The 25,538-nt window shown below is 35.2% G+C and overlaps 2 protein-coding genes across 3 annotated transcripts; both read right to left on the reverse strand.

The window, feature by feature from the left end:
- Nucleotides 1-5,458: 5,458 nt before the first annotated feature.
- On the reverse strand, nucleotides 5,459-12,994 carry LOC100374493 (transmembrane protein 168-like). Of its 2 annotated transcripts, none has more exons than XM_085496590.1 (4): nucleotides 12,912-12,994; nucleotides 8,824-10,202; nucleotides 7,733-8,007; nucleotides 5,459-7,256 (listed from the first exon to the last, which is right to left on the reverse strand). In XM_085496590.1, exons 2-4 carry the CDS (start codon nucleotides 10,083-10,085, stop codon nucleotides 6,709-6,711), a joined length of 2,085 nt encoding a protein of 694 aa, XP_085352716.1. In that variant the 5' UTR covers nucleotides 10,086-10,202; nucleotides 12,912-12,994; the 3' UTR covers nucleotides 5,459-6,708. The 2 variants fall into 2 exon arrangements, with proteins under 2 accessions (XP_085352716.1, XP_002739520.1); XM_002739474.4 differs by having other exon boundaries at nucleotides 12,900-12,980.
- Nucleotides 12,995-14,721: 1,727 nt separating this feature from the next.
- On the reverse strand, nucleotides 14,722-25,284 carry LOC100374645 (S-adenosylmethionine sensor upstream of mTORC1-like). The gene is made up of 5 exons (XM_006822418.3): nucleotides 25,157-25,284; nucleotides 24,745-24,867; nucleotides 22,147-22,489; nucleotides 21,658-21,772; nucleotides 14,722-19,469 (listed from the first exon to the last, which is right to left on the reverse strand). The coding sequence occupies exons 1-5, from the start codon at nucleotides 25,161-25,163 to the stop codon at nucleotides 18,894-18,896; spliced, it is 1,164 nt and encodes a 387-aa protein (XP_006822481.1). The 5' UTR covers nucleotides 25,164-25,284; the 3' UTR covers nucleotides 14,722-18,893.
- Between the last annotated feature and the right edge of the window lie 254 nt (nucleotides 25,285-25,538).

Genomic DNA, 25,538 nt, shown 5'->3' on the forward strand with positions numbered 1-25,538 from the left:
ACAAAAAATACTCAAGGTTTATTTTGTCCTCGATAAATAAGCCCAGATGTAAATGGGAGACAAATCGTTCATTTATTTGACTGTAATAAGTTTAACAAGCCAACATCTGTTCAAGTCCTAAGTTAAGAAATACCCGATACTAAGTGTGATAATTACTGCCTAGATATGCGTGAACCAAAACTGTGGGTGTTACTGTTATATTACTAATCTGCATATTAAAAAAATTAGATTATGAATCTACATAGAGACAAAAAGACTGTGTTAACCAGTTCGTTTGACACCATTATATGACTGTATATGATTATATAGAATTAGGAAATTTCGACACAATCTTAACCAATCCCAAGCCAGGGTTCATTGATTCGAACTTCGCCTTTCTATTATACGCCATAGATGTGTAACTTTAGCATGACATATTACGGGTAGGTTCTGTCAGAACCACCTGCTCCTTGTTTCTTTTGTTTGAATAATCAATACTCATTTGCATATTATCTGTAATGTAACATTTCTTGTGTAGATAAACAACGGAATGAGAAATGTAACGTAAAAATACCCGGATGTACATGGCATATAGCACGCTACACGCATTTATTAATTACAGGCCACTCATTACATTTTATCCCCAATCATCTGCTTAGCTCAATAGAGCAACCACCCTACTTGAGTTATTACGAAGATACTAACAAGATTGTGCCTGATTGGCCACACATTCCTAACACCTAACAGATCAATCAGAGAATAGCTCGCTTGTTGTTTGCTTGTTTTGACATTCTGCTTTGTACATGTATATATACATTCTCTTGAGGATGAAGTTGAACTTTCACCATGGGAGACGTCTGGGTGAATTGTATGAGGAGCTCAAGAACTACTTCCAGGTGGTTCTGGAACTACTTTCATGTGTCTTAGCCTCACTTTACATATTATTCTTAGATAGTGGCCATACAATTCAATAGTGTTCAAATGTGGTGAGTACTTTGTTACTGTGGCAAAGGGTTACGCTCTTAGAGTGTCTTTTAGTTACTGCACCTGTATACTGTTTGTAAAATAAGTGTATGGTATACACTCAACACAATTACCATTCATGTTTATTCTGCATAAAATAGGCCACAATATATTCAGTAAGTGTATAATAGAATAATAATAATATTTAATTTGAATAAACACGTATACTGTTATGATTTCATAGCATTTTAATAATTTGAAAAACTGTATAGAATTGGCAACTAATTATAACCTTCAACAATATTTCACACACTGTGTGAATACATAAGAAATGTACTGTTCATCCGACATTGATAAATGAACCATACAGATCACCTCTTTCATGAATTCCATTCAAGTTTTGTAAAGTTGGCTCTGATTGGCTTACTGGTTGGGCTCACTCCGAATGAGCTAAGCAAAATATCACCAGTGATAGCATGTATGTACAAAAGGAGTTCTGGCAGGTGAAACAAGTGACATCACACAAATATGCAATTAGAACATCATTTTTTTTTTATTAAAGCATAATTTGCAGCAATTTTGGTTATACAGCTCTTGTTCAATTTTGACTACTATGAATGTTTGCATTTTAGATGATGCTTTTTCTGTGCGTCTTTTGGACTGCAGTGAATTTTTACTGCAACACGCAAAATTTGCGAAATTAACATGGTTATCTACAGCCATGGCATGCTAGTCATGACCAAAAAGTATTTTTGTATGAAATATCATCCACTACAGATGGTTTTAACATCAATTTTTCATTTAAGAAAAATATATTGCTAAGAAAATCTTGTTCAATGCCGGAAAATCTAATAACTTATAATGCTGCTACCCCTTAGGAATGCAGTTATGTTGTATTCTATGGTGCTCTGATGGTTCATAGTGTACCCCTTAGGTATGCAGTCATGTTGCATTGTATGGTGCTCTGATGGTTTATAGTGTACCCCTTAGGTATGAAGTTATGTTGTATTGTATGGTGCTCTGATGGTTCATAGTGTACCCCTTAGGTATGCAGTTGTGTTGTATTGTATGGTGCTCTGATGGTTCATAGTGTACCCCTTAGGTATGCAGTTATGTTGCATTGTATGGTGCTCTGATGGTTCATAGTGTACCCCTTAGGTATGCAGTTATGTTGCATTGTATGGTGCTCTGATGGTTCATAGTGTACCCCTTAGGTATGCAGTTATGTTGCATTGTATGGTGCTCTGATGGTTCATAGTGTACCCCTTAGGTATGCAGTTATGTTGCATTGTATGGTGCTCTGATGGTTCATAGTGTATCCCTTAGGTATGCAGTTATGTTGCATTGTATGGTGCTCTGATGGTTCATAGTGTACCCCTTAGGTATGCAGTTATGTTGCATTGTATGGTGCTCTGATGGTTCATAGTGTACCCCTTAGGTATGCAGTTATGTTGCATTGTATGGTGCTCTGATGGTTCATAGTGTACCCCTTAGGTATGCAGTTATGTTGTATTGTATGGTGCTCTGATGGTTCATAGTGTACCCCTTAGGTATGCAGTTGTGTTGTATTGTATGGTGCTCTGATGGTTCATAGTGTACCCCTTAGGTATGCAGTTATGTTGCATTGTATGGTGCTCTGATGGTTCATAGTGTACCCCTTAGGTATGCAGTTATGTTGCATTGTATGGTGCTCTGATGGTTCATAGTGTATCCCTTAGGTATGCAGTTATGTTGCATTGTATGGTGCTCTGATGGTTCATAGTGTACCCCTTAGGTATGCAGTTATGTTGTATTGTATGGTGCTCTGATGGTTCATAGTGTACCCCTTAGGTATGCAGTTATGTTGTATTGTATGGTGCTCTGATGGTTCATAGTGTACCCCTTAGGTATGCAGTTATGTTGCATTGTATGGTGCTCTGATGGTTCATAGTGTACCCCTTAGGTATGCAGTTATGTTGCATTGTATGGTGCTCTGATGGTTCATAGTGTACCCCTTAGGTATGCAGTTATGTTGTATTGTATGGTGCTCTGATGGTTCATAGTGTACCCCTTAGGTATGCAGTTATGTTGCATTGTATGGTGCTCTGATGGTTCATAGTGTACCTCTTATGTATGCAGTTATGTTGCATTGTATGGTGCTCTGATGGTTCATATTGTACCCCTTAGGTATGCAGTTATGTTGCATTGTATGGTGCTCTGATGGTTCATAGTGTACCCCTTAGGTATGCAGTTATGTTGCATTGTATGGTGCTCTGATGGTTCATAGTGTACCCCTTAGGTATGCAGTTATGTTGCATTGTATGGTGCTCTGATGGTTCATAGTGTACCCCTTAGGTATGCAGTTATGTTGTATTGTATGGTGCTCTGATGGTTCATAGTGTACCCCTTAGGTATGCAGTTATGTTGCATTGTATGGTGCTCTGATGGTTCATAGTGTACCCCTTAGGTATGCAGTTATGTTGCATTGTATGGTGCTCTGATGGTTCATAGTGTACCCCTTAGGTATGCAGTTATGTTGTATTGTATGGTGCTCTGATGGTTCATAGTGTACCCCTTAGGTATGCAGTTATGTTGCATTGTATGGTGCTCTGATGGTTCATAGTGTACCCCTTAGGTATGTAGTTATGTTGCATTGTATGGTGCTCTGATGGTTCATAGTGTACCCCTTAGGTATGCAGTTATGTTGTATTGTATGGTGCTCTGATGGTTCATAGTGTACCCCTTAGGTATGCAGTTATGTTGCATTGTATGGTGCTCTGATGGTTCATAGTGTACCCCTTAGGTATGCAGTTATGTTGCATTGTATGGTGCTCTGATGGTTCATAGTGTACCCCTTAGGTATGCAGTTATGTTGTATTGTATGGTGCTCTGATGGTTCATAGTGTACCCCTTAAGTATGCAGTTATGTTGCATTGTATGGTGCTCTGATGGTTCATAGTGTACCCCTTAGGTATGTAGTTATGTTGCATTGTATGGTGCTCTGATGGTTCATAGTGTACCCCTTAGGTATGCAGTTATGTTGTATTGTATGGTGCTCTGATGGTTCATAGTGTACCCCTTAGGTATGCAGTTATGTTGCATTGTATGGTGCTCTGATGGTTCATAGTGTACCCCTTAGGTATGCAGTTATGTTGTATTGTATGGTGCTCTGATGGTTCATAGTGTACCCCTTAGGTATGCAGTTATGTTGCATTGTATGGTGCTCTGATGGTTCATAGTGTACCCCTTAGGTATGCAGTTATGTTGTATTGTATGGTGCTCTGATGGTTCATAGTGTACCCCTTAGGTATGCAGTTATGTTGCATTGTATGGTGCTCTGATGGTTCATAGTGTACCCCTTAGGTATGTAGTTATGTTGCATTGTATGGTGCTCTGATGGTTCATAGTGTACCCCTTAGGTATGCAGTTATGTTGCATTGTATGGTGCTCTGATGGTTCATAGTGTACCCCTTAGGTATGCAGTTATGTTGCATTGTATGGTGCTCTGATGGTTCAGAGTGTACCCCTTAGGTATGCAGTTATGTTGCATTGTATGGTGCTCTGATGGTTCATAGTGTACCCCTTAGGTATGCAGTTATGTTGCATTGTATGGTGCTCTGATGGTTCATAGTGTACCCCTTAGATATGCAGTTATGTTGCATTGTATGGTGCTCTGATGGTTCATAGTGCACCCCTTAGGTATGCAGTTATGTTGTATTGTATGGTGCTCTGATGGTTCATAGTGTACCCCTTAGGGATGCAGTCATGTTGTATTGTATGGTGCTCTGATGGTTCATAGTGTACCCCTTAGGTATGCAGTTATGTTGCATTGTATGGTGCTCTGATGGTTCATAGTGTACCCCTTAGGGATGCAGTCATGTTGTATTGTATGGTGCTCTGATGGTTCATAGTGTACCCCTTAGGGATGCAGTCATGTTGTATTGTATGGTGCTCTGATGGTTCATAGTGTACCCCTTAGGGATGCAGTCATGTTGTATTGTATGGTGCTCTGATGGTTCATAGTGTACCCCTTAGGGATGCAGTCATGTTGTATTGTATGGTGCTCTGATGGTTCATAGTGTACCCCTTAGGGATGCAGTCATGTTGCATTGTATGGTGCTCTGATGGTTCATAGTGTTACCTGAAGGTATGGTTCAAATAATTTGCAGCATTGACATTCAGAAGTGATTGTATTGAGATAATGAATTACAATCAAATGAGCTTACTTGTCAATATGTGAGGTAAAACAAAGCACTCATGATTGTATGTTACTATTTATACATTGTTTTAGCTCAGAAAGGAGAGAGAGGGGAGGGGGCCTTGGCTGGTGACTTTGCATTTACATCCCTGAATAAAACCTCAATTGTACCATATACTGTAGAATTCAAAAAGATCTAGATGATGTTTTTCACTGATATAAAACAACTAATGCACCAAGATTAACTGTATTATAATTTGTGTATCAGAAATAATTTCTAAAAATTGTTAAAATCCCAATTTTTTGCCTTAAAAACAAAGCAACTGGAAAATTATACACTTTTGGTGTAAAGTTGGTGCAAGGAATCACTCTTTATTTCAGGAAATATGATAGTACCAGGTAACCAAGCAAACAGTCACTACAGACACTATATATACATACAATTAAAAGTGCTTCACAATATTAAAATCAATCATAGATATTCAGAGGTATCATCAGGTGAGTTTTCCACAGTAATTTGTCATCAGTGTCACAAAGCATATTCGTTTATCAGCAGTAACATTAACATTTTCAATTTGACGTTACATTATAACTGTCTACAGCAGACAAGCCTAATCCTTGGTCGAAAAAAAAAATATCTGCCAGATTGCAGCAAACTTCAAATGCATGTACCAGTAATTTAACTTTTTTGAGAGTTAGTTATAAACACATAGTCAGCCTCTACAGTGTATTTATGTTATATTTATGTTATGTGAAACCAGTCTTTTCTGATATGCCGGTACTTATTGTAAATTTCTCATTAGTTTTTGTGTTATTCAGTTTAGACAGGTTTCACTTCACTTGACTGGAAAAATAATAAAGGAGTAACATTTTTAATTCCCACCGACACACTAAACTGAATGCATTAATTTTTACAAGAATAAATTGTTCAACTTATTACTGAGAAAAACAAATTTGTAGCAGATTTATTTTTCGCTGCTAAAACTTGTAAAATATTCTTCAGGATTGAGCTGGAGATTCGTTTTCCTAACTTTCAGTGATTTTCTAAAATTTTGTATTAGTACAGACGATGAGCACAGGAACAGTAAGTTTCATGGTTCTCACTCAAAATGTAAATTATAAAATCATGAAGAAGCCATTTACAGTTCTTGAAGAATGTAGATGAGCAATCAATATTTATTCCAACTATAATCCACTGCTCTCTATTAAAAACATTATAATTATCTCAAGGTAGAAACAGGGGAAAAACAAGTTAAAAATTGATCTGTTATTCAGACATTTTTTAAAACTGTTGGTAGCATATCCATAGTTATATGGTTGTTGCTAGGAAACAAAGGCAGATAAAGAAAAACCAAGATGCGATCATCTAGCCTACATTGTTATGAACATCATGTGCAAATTAAGTCACAGGTCATTCATGTGTTAAAGAACACAAAAGTACAATAGTGATATTATCCAAATGATTCCTTAGACAAACATTGGTATGGCATAGTACCGTATTGCTTAGCAATGTTTGGAGTAGATCTGAATCACAAATAATTTTTTTTCCCCCGTTGCTACCTTAAGTATGCAATACTTTAACCTGTGAACTATGACCTCACCAATTTGAACCCATGACCTGTGTCAATGACAAGCGGTGAAAGCCATTTCATTTTACACCTTTTAACACACCGAATACACGGGTCACAACAACCGAAAATGTTTGTATTTCCTGGTATACTTAGAACTTTTATGAAGGGTCTTGTAATGCTGGGAAAACTGTTTTGCCAATGCGATTCAATATCTTGCTCTGTTGGCGAATGGAAACTGAAATCACTCCATCGTCGGGAAACGCCATAACTGGCTCTAACTACCCGGCCTTGCTGACTCCAATTAACATCAGTTTCCGAGGAACAGTTATAGTCCACCCATTCACTGGTGAAGTCGCCAATATTAATAGACGTACCCGTTTCAGGGTCTGTTGACTTTTCAGTGATAAATGATTGGACAGCGATATAGCTCTCCCTGTCTCTACGAGCTTGTTTGATCCAACCCTGTGAGTATTTGGTATCCATGACGATGATGAGTCTTGATCCAGAGTCGGCGCAAGCCTCATTCCACCATTCAACCAAAGTTTCAAACTTTAGAGATACATCCCCTGTAATGAACACAGCCTAAGTGGTTAAATGTACAAAGCAATGCAACATTTTTGAAATCATTCAACTAAATGTTTATCTAGAATCCTTTGTATTTCATTGTATAATATATATCACAATATGTATGTTTTTCATCCATTTGTAACCAAAAAATACAAAAATGATATCTCAAAATAGAAACATACTCATGCAAGCCTCTTATAACTATTGCTCTTTCACGGCTGTTGTTAACTTTTACCCTTGACATTTTAACAATAATGTCAACTTGAGTTGGCTTTTTTCTGCTTTTTAATAAAAAAAAAATAATGAACTCAAAATTGTCAATGTTCAATTTCGAGAACAAACGGGTTTCTGTATTCCTGTTATGAAGAATATTGAAAATTTACATCTGCTTTCTGGGAACTGCTTTGCAACAAGTTTCAACAAGGATCCTCTGTTTGACATTATTGGAAGAAAAAAGATATTTTAGTGAGAATACCTGCTAATGCCCAGTCTCCATTGGGTTGTACATGTCCACTATAGAAAACTACATAGGTATCATATCGCGGTCCATCTTTAGTCATTTTATCAAACAATCCTTTTAATTTGGCCTCAACAGTATCTAATGTAAGTCCACTTGTAGAGTAATCACAACTGAAGATATCAATCATATGATGAAGAAAGAAACGCTGCATAGTGTTCAGTATCTCTGTAGATCTGACACTGTGTTCCTGGATTGCATTGGCAGGTAAGATCACAGTTTCACCATCAAGTCTGTGAAAAGAGAAAATACAATAAATGGTAGTAAAATATAAACATTTGATTATAAACACAGTTAAGTAAAATAAAAAAAATTCAATGGTGTTTGTAAGAATGTACTCTATCATAATGATGATAACACAAGTATTATTCCACAATATGAAAGTACAGAGATGGGTGCTGCACACACAAATTATTCGCAGGTGAATATTTTTAGGTTTTTATGGATCGTTAAAACTAAAAGCAATACAAGCCAATAACAAAGCTTCCAAGTGGTATGTGTTTTGGAATATTCAGTGAGACTATAATACCATTTTTGCAATTATACATTTAATTTAAAAAATAATATCACATACAATTTAACATATGATGCGAGCACATATGAATTAGACTCATTAGTGAAGAATGCAACAAAGTCATATTTTCCAATAATCAGTGAAAAATTCTGATATTTTCATGAAAATCTTGGAAAATAGAGGCTTAACCCTTCCATTCTTAAGTATTTTTTAAAAACTTTGTTACGAATTTTGGACAAAATTGACATACAGTAAAACATGTTGAAATAACTACATGTCATTTTAGTAATTTGACTCAATGCATGAATCTTAATTTACCTAATAAATTACCTCTGTGTGAAGATATATTTAAAGTAATTTTTTTATTGTCTACTGGTCTTGATAATTTTTTTGTAAAAAAAAAATTGAAAAAGTTATTAGAATTTTATTTTATGAAAGCAGATAAAGTTGACTTTAGTTTAGTAAGAATAACTGTGAAATTTGTATTTCAACTACAGATATTCTTACTTGTTAATGTACCGGTAGTAGTACTTACCGACAGAAGTTAGATGGTGCAACTAAGGCATAACCAATGCATGTACCGCCAAGTGATTTACCAAGTTCATATAATAATCCTAACTGCATGCATTCAATTGGTAAAACAATCAGAAAGAGGCTCAGAAAAATAGCATTGTCCTTTTGCCATGACACCGCAGTCAGCATCAATGTTGTCACAAAGGAGAAACATATAAACCGTTGTGAAATCAAACAGAAATACCGAAGTCCTTTAGAGGACATTATCCGACTCATGCTTTTCGCTTCCTTGGTCATGGATTTGTAGATGTTCAGACTTTCATAGATTTTGCTCAGAAAACTCCACCATGTAAATATTTGGGCGGAATGGAAACAAAGCCACAGCAGACCAAATAGAATGAAAAAAGGGATAGAAAAATACCACTCTTCGTGACTGACCATTACTTGACCCGCAAAGACGAAGAACGCAATCTCAAGCACAATGATGAGGAAAACTGATAAAATGCTGAGAAATCTATTGGTGTAGAGGTAGCATTGCCAACGTTCTAATAGGGATAGACTACAGAAGTATGTATCTAAAATGGAATCAATTGCTAAACGTCCGGCGAAACAGCTCAGAGCAAAAGGATTCGGTGGAATATGTATCGCTGGGAATAAAAACACTGCTGTGATGGTACAGGCCACAGCTAATGTTGGTATGGCAAGTAACACTCGTAGACGCAGAGCAATAAGAGTCAATGCGTATGATAAGACAAGCAGCCATACAGCAACTATATCATCTTGTAATATCACACTGGCAACCGCAAATCCAATCAGTTCAAAAGCCTCCATATTTGTCAGTAGAATCGACCGGTACGTCATGAGTCCGCAAATCCGCTCAATTAACACCCAGAAACATTTCAATCCTAAGCTAGTCATTAGCATAATATTCATTATAGTTTCGGAAATCTCGTACTGGAATTCCTCATATTTAGTATATGTTATCATTCCGAGCAGGCAGCCGCACCAAAGGTTGAAGAAGCACGTGCTGACGCCTTCAAGTCCAAAGTAGTAGTAAAAGATGCCACAGAGAGCGAATAAAAACAACCCACACGCAGTGAGTACCAGTAACATTGTGTCTTGACTGTGAAGCCATCGGTTATATAGTCCGGCACATATCCCAATGAGCAACACCAGACTGCTCAGATGACTGATGTAACGTACGTTACACTGTCTGTGTACTTCCATCATCTTGTTAACAGGAATATGGAGACAATGACTGGTGAAATACTTGAATGAAATCATTGAATTTGATGTTAGTCAACAGAACATTTGATGAGTTCAAAAGCCACCTTATTTGCTGGTTACCATAACTACAGGAATGAAGCAACAGGGAAGGTTGTACAAACTTTAGGCAGCTACCTGCAACAGACAGGAAGGTGTAAATTACATCCTAATTATAATTATAACCTTATATCTCAGAGGAGCATGCTATTTTTTGTAGTAAACGTAGTAAACCCTTAGTTTACAAAAACATAAAAGTGAGTGGCTTAGCATCTACTCAGTTACAATGCAAAATGGATTCTCATATGAATCACTTGGCATTGTGAATCTGAATCTGAAGACAACTATACTTCTTTAATCCACAGTTACAATGCAAAATAGATTCTCATATGAATCACTTGGCATTGTGAATCTGAATCTGAAGACAACTATACTTCTTTAATCCACATTTACAATGCAAAATAGATTCTCATATGAATCACTTGGCATTGTGAATGTGAATCTGAAGACAACTATACTTCTTTAATCCACAGTTACAATGCAAAATGGATTCTCATATGACTCACTTGGCGTTGAGAATGTGAATCTGAAGACAACTATACTTCTTTAATCAACAGTTACAATGCAAAATAGATTCTCATATGTATCACTTGGCGTTGTGAATATGAATCTAAAGATAACTATACTTCTTTACAGCCGTTCTGAGAATTATTCGGACAGTCAGTTAGCAATATATGTTGGAACTTTGCAAAACACTTGGGTCTTTTCCAATCTAGACTTGATGGCGCCGTTATATTGGCACGCCCACAATTGGAATCATTCCATTATCTTGCAAGATGCGTATAAACGCTGTTTTCAAAACGACACGCGCTGGTTACCATATATTAACAGGTTATATGTTGTATATGCAAAGTGTTATTTTAAATTTTTATAACCATCTGAGTCCACCTGACATAGCGTAATTTACAAAACAACTCCCGAGTGTTGAGTAACCCCAGGTATTAATGAACTCGTCGTTGGCGGGAAGGCTCAAAATAAAGTTTCTTAGCAGGACGCGCTGCAGTTTCGCGCCAAACTAAAAGTTGTTTTCACATTACTGGTGCTGTGAGTACGTCAGGGATACACAGACGGAAAACTCAATTATAATGGTTTGATGGATTTTGTCAAATCAAAAGTGCCTTCCTTGATCGAATCACTTTTTCAACTGCAGTTTGAAAATGACGGGGTATAACGACCGTTATTATGTCTAGTCCATTTTTGTAACAGGTACAACTGACTAAAATGAGCGAGGGGTTGACATTTTTCGACAGATTTAAACAACATCCAACTTGTGATTTTCAAAATTACTGAAAATAATTATAAAAAATAAAGAATGCTTGCTGTATATGCACGCTAGATAATACTTACAATTCACCAAGCCAACAACCCCTATGAAATAGTAATCCCAAACCACGTGCCCGTCACTCAAGTGGCGCCGACAAGTCTAGATTGGGCAAAGACCAAAGTGTTTTGCAAAGTTGCAAGTCATTTTGCTAACTGACTTGTCCGAATAATTCTCAGAACGGCTGTAATCAACAGTTACAATGCAAAATGGATTCTCATATGAATCACTTGGCATTGTGAATATGAGTTAAATATATATAATTAGATGCATAATCTAGTCATGTGCTTTATTATCTTATTTGACTTACCTAGTATACTACATTGTAACGTGTATAGAATTGTATTAATAATATTCAGAAAATAATTCCATGTTTATCATGCCCCACATTATTTGACCAGATTTTTGTTTATTCCATTTTTAAAACATCTGCAAACATGCTGGTTATAACCGCAAATAATCCACAAATGCAACCAGACCCTGGCTGGTTTATATGATTTATACTTATTTATGATGCATATTTCCAAATGCATGACCACAGATTCACATTGTACTGATGATGGAACATATTGATATAGGACCACACAAGTTATTTGTCATATGCTCTGTCAGAAGCGCATATAAGCCAAAATAATTTTTTTATGGTAGATATTAAGTTAACAAAACCACAGTCTCCCTATCATAGAAGGGTACAGAGGGAGGTGTGACAACAGAAACACTTAACCATTTATAAATCAAGCAAAACAATGATAATTACACTGTCAAACACATTCAAAACAGGGTTGTATACTATTGCATTCAAACATAAAGTCACCATAGCATATGAATAAGCAGGCATTTTCACATGCAGTATAAATCAACAGTAGGAATTTGTGATGGTGATACTACCGGGGGGGGGGGGGTTGCTTCCACTGAAACGCTACACTGGAATAAGGATGCATGTGTTACAAAGAGTGGTGTCTGAAATTGTGATCTAAAATGTCAGCATTCAATGATATTAAATTATGAAGGGACCAAATTTAGCATGATCAACTTGCTTGGGAAATCTCTCAAAATAGTGTCTCATAATCCAACCCGATAAATGTGTGTGTGAATCGGATTTTAGGAAAGATGTTCATTTCATAAATCATTGCTGTCCGTGACATAAGACAGAAGCATCCAGCCGTGGTTTCGCGTCGTGTTGGGTCCTGATAGGTGCTAAGACTACGTCTTCCGGTATATATAAACGGCAGCGTCGATTCTAGGCATGTGCAATAAACGAAGCCTAAGACCCTATACGGACCGGCAAAACGCCGTGAAACCACGACCACCCAAAATGATCATGATGCAAAACCAAATCATCTATTTACTAAATGCAGGCATTGTTACACGCAATATTAACATCATTGCTATCGTCCATGTGAGATCACAGAAAAATAATCCGCCGAATACAAAAAACAGACAAATAATGTTACCTTCTAAATTACCTTGATGATAGAGATTGAACTCCTGATAAATAAATACTACCCAATCTCGATCTCAAACGCTAAAATGCGTAAGATCAGCCATCTTAATAATGGCTTCCTGGTTCTTTCGATGACGTTGAGGGCGCAAAACATTTGCGTATACTCCGAGCACGAGTACCGATACCCTCGGCACTTCGTTGCGTAGCAAATACATCATTTATAGTGAGCTACCAAATAAAAATATATTAAAATGTGCACAAAAAGAAGCAATCAAAATGAATTCAAATTGTATTTAAAATGTTTAAATTACACGTACAAATGACTGACTGTAACGAAGGTAACAAAAACCAATGAAATAAATTGACTAAATGACTATATACATGTATATACAAATTATATAAGGTAAATTTTGGATATGGTATTATTATTATTTAGATACCATTAATAATTTTGAAAATTATTATCTAAATTTTGGGAAAGTAATCAAAACCCGGAAATATGACTAGAAATAAACCCAAAAATTTAACTCGAGAATAAGTTGGGCAAACAATTGTAAAAGCGTTTTATATTGGTTTCTGTTTATTTCAAAAATGAAATATAACAACTCTTTAAAGACTGCACTATTACATATGAACGTATGATAAAAAGTTTGGTAGTTTCTAAATACGTAAAAGTTACATTTTATAGATAAGCTCCCAGCTTTGGCTGCTACATAAATTTGCGATATTCATTGACTTGTGAAATACTAGTACTGTGGAATCACAAAACACGTGACTATCGCAGAACACGTGACTAATGCGTTACTTATCGAATATAATTGAAATGTACACATTTTTAATTACCTCTCATTCAATCAAACGAGTTTCGTTTTTTAATGGAACCACAGTCCCTCTATCATAGATAGAGGGACTGTGATGGAATTTTACAAATGTATGTACTACACGAATATATCAAACTAATGCCGACACGAATATACTTTATTGTATTATGGAACCTTCGTATTATGGAATCTTGGTGGATCTACCGATATGCCAAGAAGCACTCATGAGATATTCTTTGCATATCATATTGTGCGAGAATGTATCCTTTACAGGGTTAGAATAATTTACATATTTCACCAAATGATATGTCGACGAAAATGCACAGATATACAGTAAAATAAATCCGTATCCTTGTAAAATTATACAAAAACAAGAAATGTTCAAATTAGAATGATGTCGCCCTCATCGTTGAAGTAAAATTATACAATGTAGCATTATGTACTCATGTCGCAATGTGTCTATTTTTGTATAGAACAGAACACAATACAGTCAAGGAGTGTGAAGAGAACAACCGTTCCTGTTACAAATATTAAGAGCGAGAGGAGCCGGGACTACTTTTTTGTCCACTTCAATCTCCATTTACTTCTATGTATATTGTACTATAATATCGACTCAAGATAATTCACATTTCCTGTGCTGTGTTAACTCTTTGTCTTTTGTTTAATATTCAATTTTATATCCTAATGTGTATTTGCACAGAATCCAATCTTGGAAATAATATGGGTCTTTAAAACGAAGTGTGTGTAGTTCTCTATCAACCGAGACCACCATTGAGTGGGGATTACAGTTACATTTCCAGTCATGGTTACAGATTTGAACCGAGTTCAGAAATATCCTCTTCAAAACATTTTCATTTCACTTCATGATAAATTACTTTATTGGATTGAATAATCCTTTTAAAGACAGACTACCTCAACACCACAAGTTTACTACCAATAGGTTAAATGGTAAATTGTCAAATGCTTCAGGAAAGTGGAACGACAGTGTAGATAAAGTGCAACACACACAAGTACAGTACAGTTAAAATTTATTTGCTCAACACTTAAGTATACAGTACTGTAAAATACTTAATTTTTTCGCTTGGATTTAATTTTCGCTGAAGGGATGATTCAGTGAAAATAAAATCCAGCGAATACACCTTTTTTCCTGTATATTACATTCAACTTGTCAAAAATGAGTGAAAATAAATTCCATACAAAACACCCAAAGTCTTTTCAGCGAAAATTAATTCCAGCTAAAATAACATTGTGAAAAAAAGAAATGACGGGATCTCCATATTATGCACTGTATTTAACTTTTTACAAAATGATAATACATTTAAATTTGAAACTGTAACAGCCATTTTAATTATGAGCATTACACTGCAGCAAACTTCTTACTGAGTGAATTGTTATGCAAATTAGCAATTATCTCAGCTTCTTTTTAGTGCACATTTCAGAACTTGAAAAAAAAATAGCTCCTAGACTCTTTGACCTTTTGTTTTGAAATTTTCACAAATGATTGACAATGTGTTTTTCTTCAAAAACGCTGTCGGGGCATTGTTTTTAGTTGAATAGTGTTACAGCAATCATACAGACAACTAGCCTGGGTGTTAATTTATGCATAAACTTGAAGTAGTGAAATTTGAGCTGCTGCCCTACAAAATTGACAACTGGTAGACAGTTTTCAAGAGGCGCTTTCTTCATAATAAACAGATGTTCCCATAAACCAATTTTGACAGGAAACAGAAGCATGGTTTAGCAGCTAATTTTTTTTTAAATCACTTTTGACCAAAAAAGCTCATTTTTGTGCATATTTCAAACTACAGTGTTCATAAAAATAAAACGTTAAAATTCATACAGTAAGCTTTCCGAAAATATATAGTTTTGTGGACAAGGGAGGTCATCTTGGTTTCCTAATTAACTAATTAAAATACCTGTTAGGTAAACTGCATCCTTACCTTAATAAAGATACATTGCATACACATCAAAACTTTGTTTTACGTTATGAAATGTACTTCATTTTCCTTGGCCTTACAGCAAGTCTCAGAAGTATTGTGGCAGCCAATTTGCAAACTTGCTAGTGAATTGGCTAACTGCTTTGGTTTTGACTGGACGGTTGGCTTTCAAATCTCTCTGGCGCTATCCTGTGGTCACGCCCACTCTAGGTGAATCTATATAACAGTAGGACGGTCCTTATACTTTAGTTGGATGGCGATTTCGCTTTCAAATATACCAGGGAAAGTGTTCTATTTTCTTAGTGTAATGAAGTGTTTGTATACAAGGGATTGTTCACGCAAAAATGATAAATGAAGTCAAATTTTACTAGCGGTTGGTTTAATGTTACCCAAATGAATCGTTTAGATGCAAAAATTTATTTTCTCCCTGATTTATAGGAAACTTTCTCAACTTGTCTCTTTATTTAGTTTCAATCAGTGTTCAAGATGGCTACCCCCATATAGTAAATATCGGTGGATTAATCTCATTTATAATATTATCACTTGTATGCCAGCTGACTGTGGCGATTCTTAGGCTGACCAGGGAAACTACTTTCACATTATCACGCCTCGCTAAGCAAATCATTCAGGGGAATCCAGACATGTACCAGGCAACGTAAAAGCATACTATGTTCCCTAATGCAATATAGACTCGCCCAGAGTGGACGCGACCACGAGTTGGCGCCAATGAGATTCAGAAGCCAACTGTTTAGTCAAAACCCAAGCAGTTAGCCAATTCGCTGTAAAGCAATCATTAACAAATCTGACAAAACAACACTGTTTAGTAAGTAAGTACTATTGCAACTATTAGAATATAATTTTATACAAAATATATGTAATACAGAATTAATTTCAGAACAAACAGATATTACAACAATCTTACAAGCAGCTTTCCAATGTAGTTTTCAAAATTATTGCACAGAAAATTGGAATGAAAATAGCACACCGAATTTGGCTGCGTTTGCACAATTACGGCATGGCCCAACAGTAGAGTCAAAGCATATACACATGTATACATAAATTGATACATTGAAAAAAATCTGTTGATAATTGATCTTACTTGGGTGATTGGGTTGGATAACCAATCAAGTTTGTTTGTAAGTAGCTTCGCTTCGCGTTGACTTCAATACTAAACTTATTCTGAATACCAAATGTTCATTATTTGCATGAAGAAAGCGCACAAGTAAAAAAAAAATGGCTTCTGAAATACAAAATGAATTACAAATCAGTCTTAACCCTTTGAACATCAGAAATTTTCCTGCAAAGATTTGTGTGCATCATTTCACATATTTTTATATTTTCAAACAAATAAATTTCCAATTGACTACAGGTATTGAATCAAATGTTTGAAAACAAATTGTAAATGAAATATGCAAGTTTATTTTGTGAAAGGAGACAACAGTTATTTTTGGTATTCAAAGGGTTAGTTCAAGACAATGTCTAGTATTTTTTATTGCACAAATTATCAATAGACATTATTAGGAGCACACTCATGATGTTTTGACCATAGAGCCAAGTGTCATTGACTGTTTTCAATAAACAATATTTCAGTAAAATCTGTAAAAGTTTGGATTTTAGTCTATTTAGATTACTGTAAAATCTGTATTAGATTTCACGGCTTCTTTTAAAATGGTACAATGCAGTAGAGGGGAAACTGCTTCTATTGGAGCACCTACACATATGAGAAATGATGAATTTTTGATTCTCAATTATTCAAAAAGAATGGGTGTGGCTTCTAATACAGATTTTACAGTAGTGTGACATGGTCAGTAAAAGATCAGTGCCCACACTCCGTACTTGTCAGGCAATTGAGGGCAGAGTAATTGCATTGACCATGTCAGACAATCGATGTTATCGATTAGTAATTATCATATAAACAATATTGCATCTTATACACCTCATTTACAAGTACTGTTTTATAACAGTTCATATCGTAAAAATAAAGGAAGTATACAATTCACTCAAAGGATAATATATGTTTATGAATGATTTACAAATTGATGTACTAGTATTGAATGAAGATTCTATTCTATAAACCAAAGAAAAAGTTGCACACCATGAAGAATTATTTTTTAAAAACCTTTCACAAAGGCTTCTATGATTAATAATTCAAGTTGCACATCTCGAAACAAATTTAGAAAAAAAAAAACATTGCTGCCACAAAAAAACAATAATTGCATGCAAGTTAATTTTCACCAGCCTAGGGTGTCCAGTAGAATATACAGGTGGTAATTTTCTGCACAATAAATATTTCATATTTTTTTATGAGAGAATAAAAATCTGCAAATTTAATGTGTTCTCATTCAGTTAGACTGGATAAAACTGTTAAATAATTTATTTAAAGCCACAATTTAAATGATTTGGCAAAATACACCAAGAGAGAGAATATCACCACTTGTCAAGTATTTGTGCTGAACGTTGTATACTTTCAAAACACTTATAGCAGCCCTGGGGCAGTGGTGAACGTAAAAGTACCCCTTCTCAGAATGCAACTTTAACTGAAGTTTACAAGTACGATGAAAGTTTTATATTGCAGCATATAAACATGTTTTTGAAGAAAGACTGATTAAAAAATTACATTTGGTAAATAAGTATGAAGCACCACAATTCAGTGAAAAACAACTGTATTAGCAAAATCACAAAGCTTACGTATGAACATACAACACAATCGAGACAACGAAAATGATTGTCAGAAACTTTTAAAAAAGCAACAAAAATTAACAATTGAATTGAATCTCAATTGATTCAATTAAACATAATGATATACCGCATAACTAATGAAATACTATTTTTTTTCAGCTGTTAGCTTGAATTATATATTTTAGATTTGTTCTATTGCTAGTGTTGACTTTAATGCCTAGTATAGTCAGTATTAAGTTTAATTAGTTCTAACAATAATAAAATTGTTGTAAATGACGTGCACCATAATAATATGACAATGTAAACTCAAGAGAAACATCGTCTTTTCTAGTTATATTCATATTGGGCGCATACAAAGATAGATATGGTTATATATCATATATATACACATGAAACTATGGGGTTACAATACTGGAAAATTTTGTACATTTTGGTTATTTCAAGCATAATGTTAAAGATACACACTTCAAGCAATATCCATTATTTCAATATCCAATATCATGGTGATTACATGATATTTTCATGTCCACAACAGCCACATACAATGTACCTTGGATTTTACATACACTAAGTATAGAGAAGAATATCACAAGGGTCTTGAATATCCGGCAGTTCTGTGAAGAAATCCTTCACAGATTGTTCATCAGAGTCCGACTGATTATCAAAACTGTCATTGAAAACGCATTCTTCAATATTGTCATGAAAATCCTGTGGTATGTACATCATGTCCGGATTGGCTTCGCTCATCAAAATACTTTGCTGGTTGCTGACTTTACGGAAAGCCATGAAATGCATGTGCATGTATTTGATATACCTCCATCTCTTGAAACCCATTGATTCAATAGCACATTTCCAACTCTTCATCATGGAAGCATGTTTGTTTTGATGCGATGAGTCTGGTGTGATAATCAGAAGTAATCCGTTCATCTGCAAAAGACTGTGAGCTTTCTGACAACATATCCATCTCTGATATGGAGATGGAAAATATGACAGTAACAAAGAAAATACAACAACATGGAAGGATTCTCTCGGCAATTCATCAACAGGGTTTTTTAGATTCTTCAGGTATGTGTCTAGTGTATCTTCAGCAAGTTGTAGCGGAGGATGTAGTTGTAAATTAAGAAAATCACACTTGTAAACAGACTGCAAAATATAAAAAAAAAAAAAAAAACATTAAAAAATTAAGTCATTGATAGATATAATTTTACATTATGGAAAATACCTACCACTACTTACTATGTGAAATGTGCATATGTAATTTGTTGTATATGAGCTTCATGACAGATTAAATAAATTAGTCCATGACTGTCTAAGAATGAAATCTATAAAATCAACAAGTAAATGTCAACAGTCCCCCTTGTGCAATAGTACACAAAACTGAAACCTGTCAGCCAATCTGAATCAGAATTTAACATGATTTATATATGCACGTGTCAAGTTTAATTTAATCGAATTTGAGAATGGCAGAAATGCTTTGAAGAATTTTTTTTAACTTTACTGTCACACCCGTATTGGTCTGAACAGCAAAGCAGCAACATTGCCAGGTAAGTTGCTGAATATGAAAATTCAATTTAGTCAATATTAAATAGCAAAATTCATGAACTATTAGTTCACAAGATATTAACAAAAATTCAAAATTAATTAAATATTCAAATTAGCTCATTAATTAAGTTGAAAGTCAATATTGCATAGCATACATCTTATATTGACAGATCAAGTAAGTCTATACCAAGTTCGGTCTAATTCGGACAATCAGTTCACAAGATATTAAGAACAAATTCAAAATTAATTAAATATGCAAATGAGCTTGTTAATTAAGTTGAAACTCAATATTGCAAAGCACATATCGTATATTGACAGATCAAGTAAGTTTATACCAACTTCGATCTCATTTGGACTATAAGTTCACAAGATATCAACAAAAATTCATTAAATATCCTAAGTCAAAATGCACATGCAAAAAATGGTCAAGCCATCTCTGAGAAATGACGATTGACACACAAGGACAAAATTTGACTGAATTTTGGCATTAAAAATGACCGCCAGTCAGCCATATTTGATCGAATGGAAAATAAATTAACGTGCACATGTATGGCTGACCACTATGTCTTTGTACCAAGTTTCAAAAAAATCTGTCCAGCCATCTCCGAGAAATCACTCTGGACGAACTGACGAAGGCGAAACTACAAGCCCCCTCCCAGACTTTGAGTTCTAATGATGTAAAATTTTGAACAAGATCTGTTTAAGGCACGTCAGTAAATGTGGCTCCATAACAGCTTTCAAAACAAAATCTGTACCGGTACCAGTTTTGACTTCGGTAACATGCATCATTGAGTTTGATTAAATCTGGACTACATCAAATGATAGCCATTTTGTCACTGATCATCGGCACAAAAACCAGTACTACAAGTCATTGTCAATGACACGTCCCTGTTCCGTTCATATTTGAGTGACATATACATTCAAAGCAGATCATGACCGAAATGCACCTGCATATGTACAACACATTGTATGATGTGTGTGAAGTGTTGTCTTGATCTGTCCAGGCATGTCCGAGATATGGATCGAAAACTAAATTCTTTAAAACAAAATGGCCGCCAGTCGGCCATTTTGAACTTGATCGGAAGAAAAATTGGTGTGCATCAAGCTTATATTATGTTTAATATATATGCACTAAATCTGAACAAAATCCATCCATGCATGACTGAGATCCTGTTCCGGAATTGTGAAAATATGTGATTTTGATGCATTTTCGGCCTTAAAATGGCCATCATTCAGCTATTGTTAAGCGGATCATGAAGCAAATGCACATATCTATTTGTGACATGATGTACCATGTGTGTGTGAAGTTTGAACTTGATCAATCCAGACACGTCTCGGATACGGATCCAGAACTGAATTCTTTAAAACAAAATGGTCGCCAGTCGGCCATTTCGAACTTGATCCGAAAAAAAAAATAATGTGCATCAAGGTCCTATTATGTTTAATGTATGTACCAAATTTGAACAAAATCCGGGTCCGGAATGGTGAAAATGTACGATTTTGATGCATTTTCGGCCTTAAAATGGCCGCTATTTGGCTATCGTTAATCGGATCATGAAAAAACTGCATGTGCATATGTCCCATATAATGTGTGATGTATGAGTGAAGTTTGAACTTAATAGGTCCATGCACGGACGCACACAGGGCAAACCATAAGTCCCCGTTTTCGGACTACGTCCGAACGGGGACTAATAAACCAGTCCCTTAACACCTTTATAAACTAATTTCCAGTGTGTCATTAATATTATTGTCAAAAGATGAATCAAATAGACTCTTCCATCAAACATACCTCAACAGCTGGTGATATATCAATGCCGATAGACAGGAAATCTTCATATTTGAGAAATGGGTTGTAACAACTACCAACATCAATTAGTCTCACCTTCCCTGTAAATGGCAGCTTACTGAAGGAAAGTGTAAATAAGATAGAAATGTATAATGTAGTTACCATATTTGACAGACTTAACGCAATGTACAATTACTATCTTTGGGGGTCAAGTTCACCTTAAACGTTCTAAAATGCTTGGACATCTGTTTGATTATTGTTCTACTTTTTCGAACAATAGTGCACTTGAATGAATAAAAAAACAATTTTTATATTATATTTTAGTTTGCAAATCAAATGTCCGTCGGTTAATTAACCCAAATTAATTAAGTCAACAGGTAAATATAGTACCATCATAGAGGGGGAAAACTGAAGCCGGTATTCAAAGAATGTGGTGAATAAATATTCTGGTGGACACGTGAAGCAAAACACATTTAGAAATAAAATGCTTACAAGGAGTTGTAACTGTACAAAGCGGTAGCAGCTGACAGTGATGACAAGTTATCTCCAGAACCTGCAGCATATTCATCCGCTGTACAAGAACATTGCGTTTCAGTAAAATTATTAGCACCACCGCTTGTGAGAAACTGCTTGGTCCGCTCATCTTTTTCAAGAGCACATTTCAGTCCACCACTGAAGAAATAATCTATACAACACTGATAACACCATGCGATTCTATCATCTGGATTTTTTGACCAATGTTCTTCAGCAAGATGCTGCATTGCATTGGCATACTCTTCCAGGGTGTCTTCATCTTCACAATGTTCACTCCAAATTCGCTCAAAGTCACCATCAGCTAAGAAAAGTAGAAGTACAGTACAGATAGGTTCAGTTAACATTGATAATACATTAATTTACAAAAGACAAATTTTGTCAACACAACAATGTAACGGTAGATTTAAAATTTAACTTGTATCTGAAAACATAGCTTTAAATCAGTTCAGAGAATCAGGTATTTAACCTTTTAATGTCATATTTTATCCACAAAAATACTTGTGCAACATTTGGTAAATTTTTCTATAATTTCTTTGCTAATTTTCAACCTAATGATCATAATTATATGATTATAGGTCTTGATCATGTTTTTTGGGGTAAAAAATATGGAAAAACTGATGCAAGTTTATTTTGTGAAAGGTGGCAAAAGTTGATTTTGGTAAAGTGTTAAAATAATTCCATTAAAATGAGAGGCTCTGTTTTCCAGTCACTGCCTCCAACTTTAGAACACTGTATACTTTATCAATAAAATCTTAGCCTAAGTGTGCTACTTTTGTTGCTCATGTTACAAAAATTCATAGTTTAACATTGGAATTTGTAATTTGGTAAAATAAAACAAAATAAACATAAAAACAATCAGGTGTATTCAGAATCTCCCTACTAAGAGGTGCGTCAGGGAGTGTTCATTTACTGTTATGGCCCCAAAGAATTTTGAAATATTACCCTTCATAACAATAATTTTGTTTTCAAAATAAATTTGTAGTCATTATTATGAGATATTGTCATCGCACCATGAGATGAATTGTTATCCAATCTTAAATTTTTATATCACAGCAATATAAATGGTACTGCTGAACAATTCAATATTCCTACATTACCCCCGGTAGTTTTACTAATATTGTGGACAAAAGCCATATTCCTACATTACCCCCGGTAGTTTTACTAATATTGTGGACAAAAGCCATATTCCTACATTACCCCCGGTAGTTTTACTAATATTGTGGACAAAAGCTGGGGTGATTGCTGTTGAAAATTTTGCAGTCAAATGTAGCCCGAGATCAACAACATTGTTGTCTGCTACTGCGTTTGCTATGACCTCTATGTGTTGTTTATTTCCCCTATATCCTACATGCATGAAAAAACATTTATTTGTAAATTTCTCTTGAAAGTCTGTGGGCAGTATTACACACACATCTGAAGCAGACATTGCGTTCGTTTTACAGAAGTATTCATCAGGAATACCTATTCCAGTGATATACTGACCTCGTTCGACCTGAAGAAAATGCTACCACCAGAGTTACAGATGGTGCAGAACACTAAATCCCAGAAAAACATCAAATCGTTTTTGTCACAGTTATCACTTTGATGAGAGTTTTACTAAACATAATATTGATTGGTGATAGTTTTTGTTCACTTTTATTTGTGATACAAATTGGTGTCGCACGATTGTGTTACGCAAATCTATGGAAGAAACCATAGCTTTTCTGTGTTGATAAAATACTAATACTAGTACTGTGAAATACTTTATTTTCGCTGGAATTAATTTTCGCTGAAAAGGCTTTTTGGGCATTTTGTATGGAATTTATTTTCACTGATTTTTGATGAGTTTAATGTAAAATATAGGAAAAAAAGTATATTCGCTGGATTTTATTTTCACGGAATCATCCCTTCAGCGAAAATAGCGAAAATAAATTCCAAGCGAAAATAAAGTATTCTACAGTATTTAATATATCAGAAATACTAAAATACCATCACAAAAACTAAAGATTGATGCAACAAGAGCTATGGTCCCATAGCTAAGTAAAATGATGTCACACGAATAAGTGTTTTGGATAACCAATGGCCTTGTTCTTAAGACAATAATAAGACTAGTGTATTTAGATTTCATTTAAAATAAAAGTCAAAAACACACCATGATATCAATCACATATCTTAAATATCTGATCAGCTCAACCATGAGACAAATCATTTGTTTAGCCCACGACCTGGTCAATCTTGACATCTTCTCATAAAACTTGGTTGCAATTCTAGGTTTCAGAGGATTGGAGAGGATTTGGGACACCAAACCACCTAAGAAGAGTTTCTGATGTTTCCCATACAAAGACCTGTATTACATTACTGTCTATTTTATTACACAATCGTAGCTGCCCCCATCACATGATGTGTCAAAACAGTGAAACATTAAGTCTAGAATTTATACACTGCCACTTAGAATGAACGTGGTAACGGTCAGCTATAGGCAGTGTCATGGTGGACATACACAGTTTAAAAGGACGTGGATTCACGGAGTGTGCAACGTAACATATTCTTTCACGGACCAACATTATTACCACCTACCCTCTTTGAATTTTCTTCTTAATCTGGCGTGTACTTGTTTCACTACGCCGGCCGCATTTTCTTGGCACTCCTTGTCAGAACACTCCGAGCAGCAACTGCACCGACTGTTCGACTCTTGCATTTCTGGAAAAGCAGATAGAAGTGGCCAGTGTTACTTATACGGTTTGGGACAAACACAGACGACTCTCGTTACCGTGGAACGATAATTACTGATTTTGTCGCAATGAAGATACAATTTTGTAGAAAATACTACAGCGGATGCAACTTGTAGTGTTCGTGTACTTTAATGTGTTGCAATCGTATAACTTCACCGGGTCAATCGTGACACGACGCGAGTGACATTAGAATTTCTTTCATCGGAAATAACGTCCGCCTTGTTCCTGTGACTGAAATTGTTCTAAAAGACACTAACCATGCATATAAGTAGTATTTCCCAACACTGATGGATGTCAACGCTGAAAATGACTCAAAACATGAAGATTGTCTGAGAAGGAGCGGGAACAGTCGAGCTGTTGTATTTGAGAAGTGGCGTGACCAGCTGATTTCAAAACTTATTGAACCAATTTTAGAAAAATAGTTCGTTACAGTATTCTTACAATTCTTTTTTTGACCCAATAAATTACATTAATTAAATAAATTAGTATGAATGAATTCAAATTTATTTTGTAGGATGGCTGTTTAGTAGCAAAAACTGTGATTATCCTCTGTCGAAACAGTCAGTTAACAATGCAACACTTGATTTCTTTAATGTTATCCATTACCAAAGTCGAGATGTAACGAGCTCTGTGATTCGT

The sequence above is a fragment of the Saccoglossus kowalevskii genome, chromosome 3 (assembly GCF_978046115.1).
Source record: "Saccoglossus kowalevskii chromosome 3, keSacKowa6.1, whole genome shotgun sequence".
Taxonomy (NCBI): domain Eukaryota; kingdom Metazoa; phylum Hemichordata; class Enteropneusta; family Harrimaniidae; genus Saccoglossus; species Saccoglossus kowalevskii.

What these genes read in the sequence shown, in the direction of transcription:
- LOC100374493 (XM_085496590.1), bottom strand. Translation starts at nt 10,085, where the DNA reads ATGATTTCATTCAAGTATTTCACCAGTCATTGTCTCCATATTCCTGTT. An exon ending in GCACCATCTAACTTCTGTCG is followed by an intron (nt 8,008 to 8,823) that starts GTAAGTACTACT and finishes CTCTTTTCACAG; the next exon opens with ACTTGATGGTGAAACTGTGA. An exon ending in TGGAGACTGGGCATTAGCAG is followed by an intron (nt 7,257 to 7,732) that starts GTATTCTCACTA and finishes TGTTCATTACAG; the next exon opens with GGGATGTATCTCTAAAGTTT.
- LOC100374645 (XM_006822418.3), bottom strand. An exon ending in AAGAAGAAAATTCAAAGAGG is followed by an intron (nt 22,490 to 24,744) that starts GTAGGTGGTAAT and finishes TACTTTTCTTAG; the next exon opens with CTGATGGTGACTTTGAGCGA. An exon ending in ATATATCACCAGCTGTTGAG is followed by an intron (nt 19,470 to 21,657) that starts GTATGTTTGATG and finishes TATATTTTGCAG; the next exon opens with TCTGTTTACAAGTGTGATTT.